This window comes from Melanerpes formicivorus, unplaced genomic scaffold (genome assembly GCF_026170545.1).
Source record: "Melanerpes formicivorus ecotype bairdi unplaced genomic scaffold, bMelFor1.0.p_v2 SCAF_51, whole genome shotgun sequence".
Lineage (NCBI taxonomy): Eukaryota > Metazoa > Chordata > Aves > Piciformes > Picidae > Melanerpes > Melanerpes formicivorus.
In genome coordinates, this window is record NW_027142403.1 from 2,352,693 (window position 1) to 2,367,894 (window position 15,202).

The 15,202-nt window shown below is 48.0% G+C and overlaps 1 protein-coding gene across 3 annotated transcripts; it reads right to left on the minus strand.

Moving 5' to 3' along the window:
• Positions 1-12,171: 12,171 nt before the first annotated feature.
• LOC137452275 (apovitellenin-1-like) lies at positions 12,172-14,560 on the minus strand. Of its 3 annotated transcripts, none has more exons than XM_068160572.1 (5): positions 14,521-14,560; positions 13,796-13,884; positions 13,246-13,405; positions 12,440-12,577; positions 12,172-12,346 (listed from the first exon to the last, which is right to left on the minus strand). In XM_068160572.1, the coding sequence occupies exons 2-4, from the start codon at positions 13,854-13,856 to the stop codon at positions 12,478-12,480; spliced, it is 321 nt and encodes a 106-aa protein (XP_068016673.1). In that variant the 5' UTR covers positions 13,857-13,884; positions 14,521-14,560; the 3' UTR covers positions 12,172-12,346; positions 12,440-12,477. The 3 variants fall into 3 exon arrangements, with proteins under 3 accessions (XP_068016673.1, XP_068016672.1, XP_068016674.1); XM_068160571.1 differs by having other exon boundaries at positions 13,796-13,887; positions 14,521-14,558; XM_068160573.1 differs by having other exon boundaries at positions 13,796-13,873; positions 14,521-14,537.
• Between the last annotated feature and the right edge of the window lie 642 nt (positions 14,561-15,202).

Consider the following 15,202-nt stretch of genomic DNA (forward strand, 5'->3'; position numbering starts at 1 on the left):
ACACCATGTAGAAATAAATACACAGATGCACCCTCATGGTACTATGCACTTGACTTGACCACTGACTTGACTTCACTCTGTGTACTGCCTAAACACCTGTGTGACCACACCACCCATTTCCCCTGCCACCCACTGCTCACCCTCCCTCCTCTAGGAACCACAGAAACATCTACCCACACTCTACAGCAAAACATTCAAACCATTACAAAAAAAAACTTTGAAGAAAGAAAAAAAGAGAGAAGTGCCTGTTTGGTTTGGTATAGCTTTGAACCTGTGGGAGTTACCTGCCATGGGTACAATCACACCACCTAAAGAAACAGAATCATAGTATCAGTCAGGGTTGGAAGGGACCACAAGGATCATCTAGTTCCAACCCCCCTGCCATGGGCAAGGACACCCCACACTAGATCAGGCTGGCCAGAGCCTCATCCAGCCTGGGCTTAAACACCTCCAGGGATGGAGCCACAACCACCCCCCTGGACAACCCATTCCAGGGCTTCACCACGCTCATGGTGAAGAACTTCCTCCTCACCTCCAGCCTGAATCTCCCCACCTCCAGCTTCATTCCATTCCCCCTAGTCCTATCACTGCCTGATATCCTGAGAAGTCCTTCCCCAGCCTTCTTGTAAGCCCCCTTCAGATACTGGAAGGCCACAATTAGGTCACCTCAGAGCCTTCTTTTCTGCAGACTGAACAGCCCCAACTCCTTCAGTCTGTCCTCATTGCAGAGGTGCTCCAGCCCTCTGCTCATCCATCCAATGTGGCAGGTAAGAGCAGAAGCTTAACAGCCCTCACAAAACACAAATGCATTCCACTGTCCTCATAACACTATGGATGGAGGGGTACTAAGAAGCAAACAGAGGGCAGACAAACACACTGAAAAGCACAATGGTGCAGCCCAGATCTCACAGCAGCTACGTCGTAGAGAATGTGCCAGATATTCTGACTTCTAGTCAAAGAACATGGCACTTCAGGCCACTTAGGAACACTCAAGTAACTGAAAAACCCTTGTGGGTATTTTGCAGGAGAGAAGAAGGTTCAGAGGAAAAAAAAAACAACCAAAAAAAATCAAGAGAATAAAGCTAAGGAGGGACCTGGGGAGCAGCAGTTTTTGTCTTTTCATTTCCTTTTTTCCCCTTATTTGTGTGTGTGTGTGTCTTGTTTGCTTCTCTGTTTTGTTTTGTCTTCTCTTGAGTAGCACCAAGAGTGCATGGCAGATGTGAAATGTGCTCAAACAAGGTATTCATGAGAAACTATGGCAGCACTTGAGAACACTTCAGAGCAGAGCTGCTGCACAGAAAAAGGACTAGATCTAGCTGGGAGAAAAGAAAAGGATAAACCTTGAACAACACTTATAATCCAATAGCTTCTAGCACTAATGTTTCAGCAGCATGAATTGCTGCTGCTGGGGCACCCTCACATTTGCATAGCCACTTCAGAGGCCACTACCATCCTGAGGCAATTAAAAATGCCTGAAATCCCTGCTGAGTCATGAAGGGACATGTAACCCTCCTACTGCTGTGAGCGTTCAGATCTTGTGCAACTACACTAACAGTGCTTACAGGCCCTCACCTCCACTGTCACCCAAATAAAGACCAGTTAAAGTGCTGGTTTTGTTGAAATCAAATGGAGTTTTATATGACTTAACTTCAAGGTAGTTGGGGTTTGGCTGAATGAGAACATAGTATCATAGTATCATAGTATCAGTTAGGGTTGGAAGGGACCACAAGGATCATCTAGTTCCAACCCCCCTGCCATGGGCAGGGACACCCCACACTAGATCAGGCTGGACAGAGCCTCATCCAGCCTGGGCTTAAACACCTCCAGGGACGGGGCCTCGACCACATCCCTGGACAACCCATTCCAGGGTTTCACCACTCTCATGGGGAAGAACTTCCTCCTCACATCCAGCCTGAATCTCCCCACCTCCAGCTTCATTCCATTCCCCCTAGTCCTATCACTACCTGAGATCCTGAGAAGTCCTTCCCCAGCCTTCCTGTAGGCCCCCTTCAGATACTGGAAGGCCACAATGAGGTCACCTGGGAGCCTTCTCTTCTGCAGAGTGAACAGCCCCAACTCCTTCAGTCTGTCCTCATAGGAGAAGTGCTCCAGCCCTCTGATCATCCTTGTGACCCTTCTCTGGACACCTTCCAGCACCTCCAGATCCCTCTTGTAATAGGGGCTCCAGAACTGGACACAGTACTCCAGGTGGGGTCTCACCAGGGCTTAGTAGAGGGGGAGGATCACCTCCCTCGCCCTGCTGGCCACACTTCTCCTGATGCAGCCCAGGATCTGATTGGCTTTGTGGGCTGCAAGTGCACACTGAGAGCTCCTGTTGAGCTTTTTGTCCACCAGCACCCCCAAGTCTCTCTCCTCAGGGCTGCTTTCCAGCCAGTCACTGCCCAGCCTTTATCTGTGCCTGGGATTGCCTCAAACCAGATGCAGGGCCCTGCATTTGGTCTTGTTGAACCTCATGAGGCTGGCTTGTACCCACCTCTCCAGCCTGTCAAGGTCCCTCTGGATGGCCTCCCTTCCCTCCAGCATGTCTGCTGCACCACACAGCTTGGTGTCATCAGCAAACTTGCTGAGGGTGCACTCAATGCCACTGTCCATGTCACCCACAAAGATGTTGAACAAGACAGGTCCCAGGACTGATCCCTGAGGGACTCCGCTTGTCCCTGGCCTCCACTGGGACATGGAGCCATTGACAGCCACTCTTTGGGTGCGGCCATCAAGCCAGTTCCTTATCCATCTAGTGCTCCACCCATCAAACCCATGTGTCACCAGTTTGGAGACCAGGATGTGGTGTGGGACAGTGTCAAAGGCTTTGCCCAGGCATCAAAATCTTAACCCAGCAACTGCCTACCCAATAGTGAAGCCAGCTGGATTAGTGTGCCTTCTTTCAGTGCTCATGCCGATGATTCACCTCCAAAATACCTGAATGTCCATGAAACCCCTACCGTTATATGGCCTCACTTGTTGAAACAGGGAGAAGCCATGTGAGTAGATGCTCCCAAGCTGTGCTGCTGGACTAGGTTTCCTGATACTGTTAGCTGCATCTTCCTTAAATTGTCCTTAAGCAATTTTTATCAAGTATAGGGCCAGATCATGCCAATTTAGGCACCTCTGTTTCCTGCTCAGGCTTGCATGCTCCTCATGTGGTTGTAAGATGGTGAGCCAGCACTGTCAGGGAGCAATGACAGACACAAGGACCTTCCCTGGGGATGCACCATAGGTCCTTTTGCAGTTTTTGCCTGGTTTAGACTTAATTTGTACTACAGCTTGAACTGGCAGCACAACACTGAAAGCCGTGAACCTGCTCACCCAAGTGGCTATAGGCAAGGGCAGCAAAGATGCAGTGATGTGAATATCAATATGGATGAAAAAGCCTCAGATGACTGAGGCTTTATGTTTGGATTTCAAGGTGAAACTGAAATGCTTGCTGGCATTTCTTTATCTCTACCAAACCTGTGAATCAGTCAAATGAAAGTAGCTCAGCTACCCTGACCCCTGTGGCTACCACAGCTTTTGAGGCACTGTAGGTCAACACATTACACAGGAAAACAGCAGTGGTTCATGCATCTGAGGGCTGAGGCTTCTCTCTGTTCTGTAAGGCAAAGCTAGTGCCACAGCATCACCAGGGAATGTCCCCTGAAGATCAGGCAAAACCAAGCCTGCCAATCTCAAACGTGGGGCTCCATATGGGACAAGGTCTCTGCCATGCAAAGGGACCCCGCTGGGAGGGTGTCAGAGGGAATGAGCCCCAGCAAGGCAAGCTTCCCAGTCCGCTTGACTTAAGTCTGTCCTTCCTCGGCAGTGCCTTCATCCCTGCACACCCAGCCTTCCTGCAGCAGTCGGCCACCAGCCTGGCTCTACCTCTGATGAACCCCAAGGCCATGCACCCAGACAGTGCCCACTCCAGCCACACCTATTCCCCAGAGGTGGACAGTGAAGGTAAGTGGCTCCAAAAGTCAATATTAAAAACCAATTAAAAATCAGTTATTTGCCTTAAGACCAGATAGGAAAGCATGTGCCCTAAATCAAGTCTTATGAAAAGGTCCAGAGCAAGTGAAAAAGGAGGATCACACCAAAACCAGCATTTCCAAACCTCTGCCCATAGTAAACAAGGACCAAAGCATACATTCTCAGTCTAATTAAACTAAAACCACAACAAAAGCTCCAATTGTTGGTCCATCTTAGGCTGAATTCAGCCTTTGGCTGGAAGCACCCACATTTTTATCAGACAGAAAAACAAACCAAAGGCTCCTGCAGCACAATGAGCATGACTCAGTCAGGGTGAGAAACACACACAGTGAGGAGGATAAATTGTAGTGCAAAAACACAAAGGCTGAGGTGTCTGCTAACAGCTGTAGGATACTACTGGGCTTTGACACAGAGTGTCTCCTGTTTACAGAAGGGACAAATAGTGACATGCAACCTTCTTCCTTCTGATTTTAAGCAATCAAACTTGTATTCTGACTCGTGCTCTGACAAAAGTGACATTAGCAGCACGGCACAACTAGAAGAGACCCCAAGCAATCATAGAATCAATAAGGTTGGAAAAGACCTCAAAGGTCATCAAGTCCAACCTGTCACCCAACACCTCATGACTACTAAACCATGGCACCAAGTGCCACATCCAATCCCCTCTTGAACACCTCCAGGGATGGTGACTCTACCACCTCCCTGGGCAGCACGTTCCAATGGCTAACAACTCTGTGAAGGTTCTTCACCTCCAGCCTAAACTTCCCCTGGTGCAGCTTGAGACTGTGTCAACTAGTTCACTAAAAGCAAATAAATGCAGACTATCCTAGACAAACCTATCTGTCAAAAAATGTAAGGGTTAGCCATCATTTATCCTCAGAATTCACTAAATTCACTAGAAATCACGAGATGCCATGCAAATATATTCAGAGGATCTTTTTAATCACTTTTGAAATCATCTGCTTAGCCGTTAGCCACATGCTTACTTTGCAAACAGGAGCGGAAGCAGATCTTTAGTTAAAAAGAAAACCGATGAGCTTTAACTACCCATTAACACCACCAAAATGTCAGCTCACTCATTGAACAGACATACTCCCACATCCCAGTTTTAATACTTCAAAACCATGGGTTTAATTTAATCAGTTGCTTACCCAGCTAAGGGAGGCAACCGTAAACCCTGGCACCCTGTGGGATCAAGTGCTTGTGGAGTACTGAAGAACCTTCTGCACTCACGCTCTGTATTGTGATTTTATGTGTTATGGCATAGCATGAGAAAGCAATGGCTGCATTAGGTCAAGGGAGGTGATTCTCCCCCTCTACTCAGCCCTGGTGAGACCCCACCTGGAGTACTGCCACCAGTTCTGGAGCCCCTATTACAAGAGAGATCTGGAGGTGCTGGAAGGTGTCCAGAGAAAAGCCAGGGGGATGAGCAGAGGGCTGGAGCACCTCTGCTATGAAGACAGACTGAAGGAGTTGGGGCTGTCCAGTCTGCAGAAAAGAAGGCTCTGAGGTGACCTAATTGTGGCCTTCCAGTATGTGAAGGGGGCCTACAGGAAGGCTGGGGAAGGACTTCTCAGGATCTCAGGTAGCGATAGGACTAGGGGGAATGGAATGAAGCTGGAGGTGGGGAGATTCAGGCTGGATGTGAGGAGGAAGTTTTTCACCATGAGAGTGGTGAAACCCTGGAATGGGTTGTCCAGGGAGGTGGTCAAGGCCCCGTCCCTGGAGGTGTTTAAGCCCAGGCTGGCTGAGGCTCTGGCCAGCCTGATCTAGTGTGGGGTGTCCCTGCCCACGGCAGGGGGGTTGGAACTAGATGATCCTTGTGGTCCCTTCCAACCCTGACTGATTCTATGATTCCCTGCCAGGCTTCTGTGGATGCCAGCTGTCAAAGAAGTGCCCAAAAGACTTGTAACAGTGCCCAGTAATCTTGTCTTTTGCCACAAGCATTGTTCTCCAGGTTGACAGATGACAACTGCCTGCAGCACATTTCTAAGACTGCATGAGCTGGCAAAAAAATTAAATAGACCTACACTGAGACAACTCAATACAGAAATGTTTATCTTCCTCCCTCATTCAGCCACCCAGTGCACCCTCCACAATGACAGAGCAAAAGCTGCTTAGGATTGAATTGGGGAATGTTCAAAACTAACTGCTGGGAAGAGTCCTCAGGAGAAGGATGGGGTTTATATGGCCAAAAGACATTCTTACAAATAGTTAATAATCAGAAGTTAATGAGACAAATGATTATTTGGGGGTGAAGCACTGCTTCTCAATAAATGGTAAAGTATTATATGTTATGGGTATGGATTTTACATAGTTGAATTTTATTGTTGTGAGCTATCAAAGTACTATTCAGGAAAATGGAATGGAATGGAATGGAATGGAATGGAATGGAATGGAATGGAATGGAATGGAATGGAATGGAATGGAATGGAATAGAATAGACCACACCAGGTTGGAAAAGACCTTCAAGATCATTGTGTCCAACCTATCAACCAATCCAACCCACCAACTCTAAACAAAATCAGTGTTCTCTTCACCCAGCAACACCTCCCAGAGTTGTTTTTACAACGTATTAACTTCTATTGAGTTAATCATAATACTAAAAGCTCATTTTAAACCTAAAAATAAAACCCTGTAACATTTTACCTGCCAAAAAATAAACCCAAGCAAACCCAAAAAGCCACACAAATGGATTAATGAGTTACTTAAATTGCTAAAATAACTGTATAGGTTTGTAACTTGGAGACATTTTGACACTGAAAATAGAAAACCAGAAGAATTTTGCATCAGGCAAAGCATCTCAGAAGCACGGGGAACCCAACAAGCTGAACCAGCTGACAGCTACACTGGCATTTTAGCTGATAAAAGACAGCATTAAGCTACAGCTACAACACCCTGTAGCTATTATCAAGGTTTGATTTGTGTGGAGTGTTTTTTTTCCCCTTTTAAGAACTAGAACCTTGCATCTTGCTGTCCACGACTGAAAACAGGTTAATCCTGCAGACCATGCAGCAGCACCAGCAGTTGTACTGCTCTCTGTTCTTCTAGCAGCGAAGCTGACCGGAGTGTGCCATTTTGAAGACGTGCCTGCAGGGAAGGTTACTTCAGATGGTCCCTGGAGGTGTTTAAGCCCAGGCTGGATGAGGCTCTGGCCAGCCTGATCTAGTGTGGGGTGTCCCTGCCCATGGCAGGGGTGTTGGAACTAGATGATCCTTGTGGTCCCTTCCAACCCTGACTGATACTATGATACTCTGCTTCAAAGGGAGCAGTCGTCCACTAGAAAAACTTTTAACATCATTACCCCAGAGAAAGGCAAGAGACAAAGAAGGCTTTGGAAGGAAGAGAAAGTGTTACAACTAGGGGGAAAAAAAATCATCTTGAAGTGGTTGTTCTAAGCAGTGAACTTAATGAGTAGTTTTCAAACACTGACTTTCACATTCTCTTGCACCTGCAGCCTTTGTTTCTTAAGTGGACTCTGATTAAAGCATCTCAAAAACAACATCTAAACCTGGTTAACAAGGACACTACTGCAAACCTAGGGATAGGAAGCTGTGAAAACAGAGTAACTGTGCCCTTCACTGACGTCTAGCACAACTGCACTTGCAAATATTTATCCTGCTAAAATCTTCAAGAATATCTGTATGTATAGTCCCATTAATCAATTCCAAATACTCCTGTTTCAGCAGTGACAGAGTTAGTCCATCCCCCACAGGATGGCAGGAGTTGGAAGGGACCTCTGGAGACTGAATCCAACCTTCCTCCCAACAGGAAAATGTCCAGGTGGGTTCTGAAAATCTCTGGAGGAAAATCCACCACCTCTCTGAGCATGAGACGTGAATGGTGGTGCACATTCAAACATCACCACGTTTATAACATCAAGAAACTTTAAAAAAGCAGTTTTGTGACAGCTACTGTCAGGACAGCTTGCACTTGTGCTGCAGTTTTAGGTTTCTGAATAGCAAAGCCATCATGGTTTTTAAAGCTTTTTTTTTGTTGAGAAGTGACCCAGTCCTGTATCCCACTCCCAAATCTGCACATAAAGAGGAAACCTGCGATATGGGAACATTTGGTTTGTCACACTCTTACTACCATCAAAGAAACCCCAGGGTCTGCAAAGCACAGCATAGTCATTACGGACCTAAGGCACATGAGCTCCCACCTCACTGGGAAGCATGCAGGTAAGGGGGCAAACGTTTTTCGACATACTACGAAACCTTCTACGTGCTACAGAAACAACATTCAAACCTTCCCCACCCAACACCATCCCTGCTGCAGCCTCAGCTCCAGCTCAGCCCATGCCAAAACAACCTTGACCCCACTCAATGGCTGCGCCCTAAGCGGCTGGGAGGGGGCGATTTACTCATCCCAGCCACAACGAACAGCGGGTTTATTGCTGTTAAAACTGCTCCTCCCTTCACCGAGGCACACCTGCCCTACTCTCACTTTCTCGAGGAGATGGTCTGGGGACCACCTTAGCCTTCCCAGGCGGGGCTTGCGGTGCCCGTTAGCCGGAAAACTCCTCGGTCTGCTGCCCGGGACCCGCAGCAGGGCCCTGAGACCGACCCAGCACCAATCCGGTCCCGCGATCCCCTCGGTGCAGGCCAGCCAGGGGGGCGCCTGGGCTGCTGCAGCTTCCCAAAAATGCCAGTGGCATCCCGTCCCGTCCCCTAGCACTGACTCCATAGGCTGTGGCCGTGTGTGCCAGCGCGGGCTAGGGCGCGGCGGCAGCACTGCTAATGCCTCTCCCCGCGCCCCGGCGCTCCCGCAGCCCCAGCCCTACCTGCTCGCCTGTGCCGCTGCCCCGGCCCCGAACGGGACGAGAGTGCAGTACGCACAGCAGTGGCGGCGGGGCCGGGAGCGCGGCCGGGAGCGAGGCGGGGGTTTGAGGAGCATAAGGGGTGGGGGGATGCCGGCCGCATCGCGTGCGAAGCCGGCGGCGGCGGCGGGGCCGCTCTGAGTCAATGCTCGCCGCTGCGGCGGGAGACCGCGGGCGGTGAGCGAAAGGGAGACAAACGCTGACTGAACTCTGCCGACCGCTGGCAGGCTGCCTGGCACGCAAGGCTTTCTATCGCCCGCCCGCGCCTGGCCGGAACCGCGCTGGCCGGAGCGTGCCTCACAGCCTCCCAACCGCCTCCCAGCGCCTGTGCCCCATCCTCCCAGTCGCCTCGGTGGGGCTGGCTGGGGCTGGCGTACGTGCATCCTTCTTTGTCACTTTAATATGTACTTACCTTTGTCTTTTTATTTTTTTAAATGTCTGCTAAAAGCCTGTGGAAAACACAGGACTGTCCCTGGAGGTGTTCGAGCGGGCGTTGGACGTGGCACTTGAAGCCACGGTTTAGTTAGTCATGAGGTGCTGGGTGCTAGGTTGGACTTGATGATCTCTCAGGTCTTTTCCAACCTTTTTGATTCTGTGAAGGTTGTGTCATTGGACTCAGTTGAACCAGTTATACCACAAGCTTTCCCAAATCGACTAGGTGAATGGTGATTACTCACAAAGAGAGTTTGTGACATGAATCTTACTGGAATGAATGCTTCATGTGTGAAGCCTCTCCAGGAATCTTGAAGCACTCGGTGAACTTTCACAGACATCACCTGGGAAGTGATTTCCACTCTGATTGTATGAAGAAATCACAGACTAACCTGTGTGTTTCTGCTGTAAAGTGAGTATAAATGTAAACTCTCAGAGCAAAACATATGGCTCCCTCATTACCTATCCCATGAATTTGTCCCAGGATCCTTTTCCTTTTGGAGCCTTCTTTTATTCCCCACCACCACCCTGACCCCATCCTGAATGGTTTCTCATCTGCTGGTTTCCGCCTTTCAGGAGTTCACCAGTGGTGATGCCTGTTACTTAAGGGTCCAAAGTGGCAGCAGGAGGTTGCCTGTTTTGTGCTTTGTAGGTTGCCTGATATTGTAGATGGAACAGCTGATTAACATGATTAACATCTGGGAGGTTTTCATTTTACTTCCTTTAAAGCATAAAAATGCACTAATAACATGATCAGGAGATTCACTTCAAACAAGTAACAGAGATCTGTGGCCTGATTGAGTTTTGCCCATGTACTAAAATCAGTCAGGTATCAGGCAGCTAATCACTACGTGGTTGGCTTGGATTTTTCTGGAGGTTACATTGCAGAAGGTCAAAAGGCTTCTAATTAACAAAATACCCAAACTTGGTTAAGATTTAGTATGGAATTCATACCAGGTCCTGCTCTGCTCCAGCTGTGGAGTGATGCAATACAGAAATGCTGCTGGGTTGCATTTGTGAAGTGATGTAACAGGCTCAAAGTGCAGTGTGAGCCTCCTATGCTTTCCCCACTTTCCCCTACTGTTTTTGGTAGTGGATACAAATAGATTGAAATGGCTGAAGCAACAATTTCTAGCACACCAAATTCTTAAGGGCACATTTGGGCTCTTTCTTAAAACTCATGACTTCCACTCTTGGAGAACGAAATACTTTTGAAGTGCCAAAAGAACAAGCTGTATCCTGAGAAAACTCAGAATGGGGAATTATTCCCTGGGGCTGGAGGGGATTTAAGCTGCAGGGTTTCTCCTACAAGGGCTGTATTTGGGGAGAGAAAAGAGAAAGACTGAGCAGACACAGGCAAAACAAGCAGGTACTAGATCATCTCTGTAGCAGAAAGAGATGAAGTGTCTGGGTTTTCCCATGTGGCACACACTCCTGTCAGCCCAAACTGCACTTCTGCAAACCTTCTAAATAATGCTGCATTTACATCATACATATACATGTACATATCCATGTGTGACGGGGGAAGCTCAGGCAGTCTAAGCAAAACAAGCAGTAATAAATATGCAAAAGAGCTCTGCAGAAGAGGTGAAGTAGCTGAAGATGGAAGGACTTGCTGCTCAGCATAGGGACACTGTTTTAATTCTGATTGTGCATGCTACCATTTTGCTGAGACACCAAAAATGTGAATAAATTAGTCCAGACAAATGGTTAAGTCTGATAATTACACCACCAAACAAAATAGTGCTGAAGCAAAGCCAAGTTTTAAGACCCCAATGAGGAGAAAGTAAATGGACATGCACCTTCACAGTATCACAGTATCACTTAGGTTGGAAAGGACCTCGAGGATCATCGAGTCCAACCTATCAACACAGACCCCATGACTAGACCATGGCACCAAGTGCCACGTCCAATCTCCCCTTGAACGCCTTCAGGGTCGATGACTCAACCACCTCCCTGGGCAACCCGTTCCAATGACGAATGACTCGCTCGGTGAAGAACTTCCTCCTCACCTCGAGTCTAAACCTCCCCTGGCGCAGCTTGAGACTGTGTCCCCTTGTTCTGGTGCTGGTTGCCTGGGAGAAGAGGCCAACCCCTTCCTGGCTACAACCACCCTTCAGGTAGTTGTAGTTGCACCTTAAAGCAGTGCAGCATTGCTTTGCAGTTACTCGGCAAATCCCCTTTTGACAGTTGCACAGAAGTTCTCTCTCCTAAGCAGTAGCTCTGCCCATATAACTCCTGGATCTGAGGCTAGCAGGGTTTTGTTTTAGCCTCAGCTGCAGTCTCCCTTTGTGATTTCATACAGATTGCCTAATTTTTTTCTGCTTGTTTAATGATAAAGCAGATAGATTTCTTTACCCAGTGTGGACATCTGAGATGAGGCAGTTACACAGGGCTGAGAAGGATCTTCCAAGGCAGTCCTAGGTGTAGGTGCCCCTCTCATAAACCAGTCACCCTCCATCTTGAAGACAGAAATTTCCCCCTCTTCTTTGGAAAGGCTATCCAGTAACCTTACTGTTTGGCTGATGAAACACAACTTTCAAAGTCCTGCTCAGGCTGATGGTCAGTTCAGTTTGCTAGCACTTGTTTTCCTCAATGATCTGAAATCTTCAGATGCTTCATACAGGTGCAGCTACTTGCTGCTTACCTAACCAAGGAGCACAATTAGTAGGACTTAAATTTCATGGTCTTTCCTGATGTGACATTACAGTTCCCATGTTGTGGCTAATCTGAAAGATGCTTAGGTAATGTGCCCTCCCCAGTCCAAGAAGAATGTGAGCTTGGTTAAAAGTGTCTGAATGGTCAGGGGTTGGTTAGCATTGCCTGCAACAACTTCTTGGGGATCACAGCTATGTTCTCAGCTGAGGTGCCAAGGTGGATGTGATTTTCTAAGAGTCAATGCAAACAGGAAACTTAAGGAAGTGTAAGAACCAACGTTATTTTTATTAGAGGGGCAATGGCCAAGCCATTCGGGAGGAATTAATTGTCAGGATTTGGCTACAGAAGAACTCTACAATTGCATTGGCTTCCCCATGCCCAGCCGCGGGTTTCTGTTCAGGGGAGACTTCAGCAGATGCCTTCCATCCTTTGGTCTTTGAAGCTGGGTTCCCTCTAGTGGCATAAAGAGGAGCATCGATTCAGTCAGTAAGACAGATCTTGGTCCGTAGTAGGGGCAGGAGGAAAGAGGACACTGCAGGGTCTTACCAACTCACGTCAGGAAACACTGACTTGTCTTCATACGACTAGTAGCCTAGGACTTTTGTGTAGTACAGGTTCTTTATTTTTTCCACCAGCTGTTCAGCCAGTATACTGAGTTTAGTTGTTTCTCTGATGAGGAAGGTCCTGCAGGAGATGACAGTGTATATGATAAGATACACAAATGCTTGAGAGTAATCTCCATCTGCTGTAGTTGTCACACTGCCTGTCACCGAGAGTTCCAAGCTCCTCAGCAGTGCTGAAGGGGCCTTCCACAGAAGATGGGAATAAGCAGCATGTGTTTGCCATGAGTAAGATAAAACTGTATGTCTAGGGTCATCATGCTTTTTCCTTTAGGAAAGACACTCATATCCCTTCATTGAGGAGCAGGTATTCAAAGCTAGAGCCAGTGCTTATGATTTGTATCAATGAGAACAGTGTTTCCTAGCACTTTCGGTATGCAGACCCTCACAAACAGCACTGCAGCACCCTTCCAGGGGGCGGATCCCCCACCAGCCAGTGCCCTTCTTCCTCACTACCCATGTGTAAAGAGCAGTACCTGCTATCCCCATGAGCACTGTTGTGTTTGGTTTGCACTCCTGCCAAGATCTTGCCCTTTCACATCAAACTGTATCGTCCCACTCCACCTTCCAGCATCCTGCTCCCTTTGTAGTCACATCAGGCTTTGGTTGCTGATGCATTTCCCATTGGAGCTCCCCATGTAAACACTTGATTAATCCATTGTCTGTCCCACTCCTCTCTCCCCCTTTTCACCCATGGCTATTGCAGCGTTAGCACAGAAGATCTTTGCATACCTGGTCGCAACAACTGCTTGAGTCTGGGCAGCATCTGCCAAGAACCGGGCAGCTTTAGGAGATACCTTGCTCACAGTTTCGTAGATGTAAGCTGCAATTGCATCAGGGATGACCAGCCAGTCACGACGGTCTTTCTCAAAGATGGACTTTGACTGCACTTCTGAGAAGGAGGAGGAAGAACTCCATAAAGCTTCTGCAGTCACATGTGTCTGTCTCTCATATCTTCCCCAGGGCATGGTGGGAAGGGACTTGAAACCCTAAGATTCAAAGCCTCCTCCAGATTTCACTCTAACAGAACCCTTATCACTTGTATTTGGGCACCTGAGCCACGGGCCTTACAAGGCAGAGTATTTGCACCAGGTATGGACAATTTTTGTGTCAAGCCCCTGCCAACTTGCTTCATGCTGCCAAGCACTCTATATTCATGCTCTTGAACTGTGCTACTAGACTTCAGTCCTGCCTCATGCAAAGGTCAGACTTCTCTAAGACAAGTGAGAACCCATAGAGCTGAGCCTTGTCTCAGGCAGACAGAAAAGCTTTTCAGACTTACCAGGGAGAGTGGTGCCAAGGAGCAGAATCAGAGCTAACACCAATGCCCTGGATTGCAGCATGGTTTGCAGTACTAGTTCTGCAAGAGACCTGCTGAAATCAGCATAGGAGGTTTTGTTTGTTTTCAGAGAAATAAAACATGTCAGTTCAACACCAGAATTTTGCAACAAAACCTAGCCAACAAATGAAGAAGAGAACAGGAAAGTTCAGGGTAAATTTCCTCTGAAGAAGTGAGGAAAAGATAGTGTAAAAATCTGTGTCCTTTTATTTGTATAATCACAGATACCCACAGTGAATGAGAGGGCATCATCTTGGTGACTTGGTGAGCTGAGGATTTTGTCTTCCTCTAGTTGAGACCCAACTGTCCAACTAGGTCATTGTGTCTTTTCCACACTAGACCTGCTTTAGAGCCTGTTGTCCCTGTGAAGGCAGCTGGGGAGAGGTTATGTATATTCCAACACTGAAACTCTGCAATCCCTACCATGGGCTTGACCCTCCTGTGAGTGTCTCGTGGAGTATTCCCTACTCAGCTTTGATCCAGGTCACCTCAGGCACTCCCACCCTCCTCCATTTCAGCAGTATTCCTGGCTATGGAGCTATGGCTCACACTTTGGCTTGCAATAATAAATGGAGGAAAAGAGAAGACTACCTCTGCTCACTTCTCTGTGTGCTAGACATACCAGTCACAAAGTTCATACCACCCAGAAGAGAGAGTTCAGTGCTTACCTGTGCTGCTTGCTTTCTCAGGCCGAAGCTGAGGCAGATGCTCATCTGAGACACCGGCATTTATGCAGAGCTAATATAGCGATAGCGAAGGGTCAAAGGTCCTGCTTTGTTTCCCCATTTGGTCTTTTGCAAGCATATCCAGCTCAGTGGGACAGGGAAGAAGCTGTGGAGGACTCTGGACCTGTTATTGAGATTTGGTAACGGAAGGTCATTCTGACCTGAGGCTGAGAGACATGGAAGTCAGCTTTTGGGTCACTGAGTCCTCCAGTTTTGCAGGCAACCATGTCATGAGGCCCCTTTCATAAGCTGACCAATTTCCACATTAACAGTAGCCTGAGCTGGGCTGAAGTTTGCTCCCGCTTGTTGCTGTGGGGAGGCCTGTGCCATAACGTCAGGGCTCCGACAGCTGGACAGCTATTACACCCATTGCTGTTTTACCCTCTGTAAGTGCTTAACCAAACAGTACATGGGGGTAGGTATGCACCCCTCACATTTCTTTTTCACCCCATGCAGTCTTTTTGCACAGACTGACAAGATGGAAACACACATGAGGCAGCTGTCAGAACTTACCCAGGGGAAGCATCCAGCACAAGGGCCCCAGTCCAAGACAGACAGGAACCTGTTAGAGTGGGGATGGAGGGTCACCAAAAAAGCCCTAAACAAACCAAAACAATCAGAGGGC

Coding starts and splice junctions, on each gene's coding strand:
- LOC137452275 (XM_068160572.1), bottom strand. CDS start 13,856: ATGCTGCAATCCAGGGCATTGGTGTTAGCTCTGATTCTGCTCCTTGGC. Junction 13,406..13,795: donor CCTTGGCACCACTCTCCCTG/GTAAGTCTGAAA, acceptor CCTCCTTCTCAG/AAGTGCAGTCAAAGTCCATC. Junction 12,578..13,245: donor CAAGCAGTTGTTGCGACCAG/GTATGCAAAGAT, acceptor CATCTCCTGCAG/GACCTTCCTCATCAGAGAAA.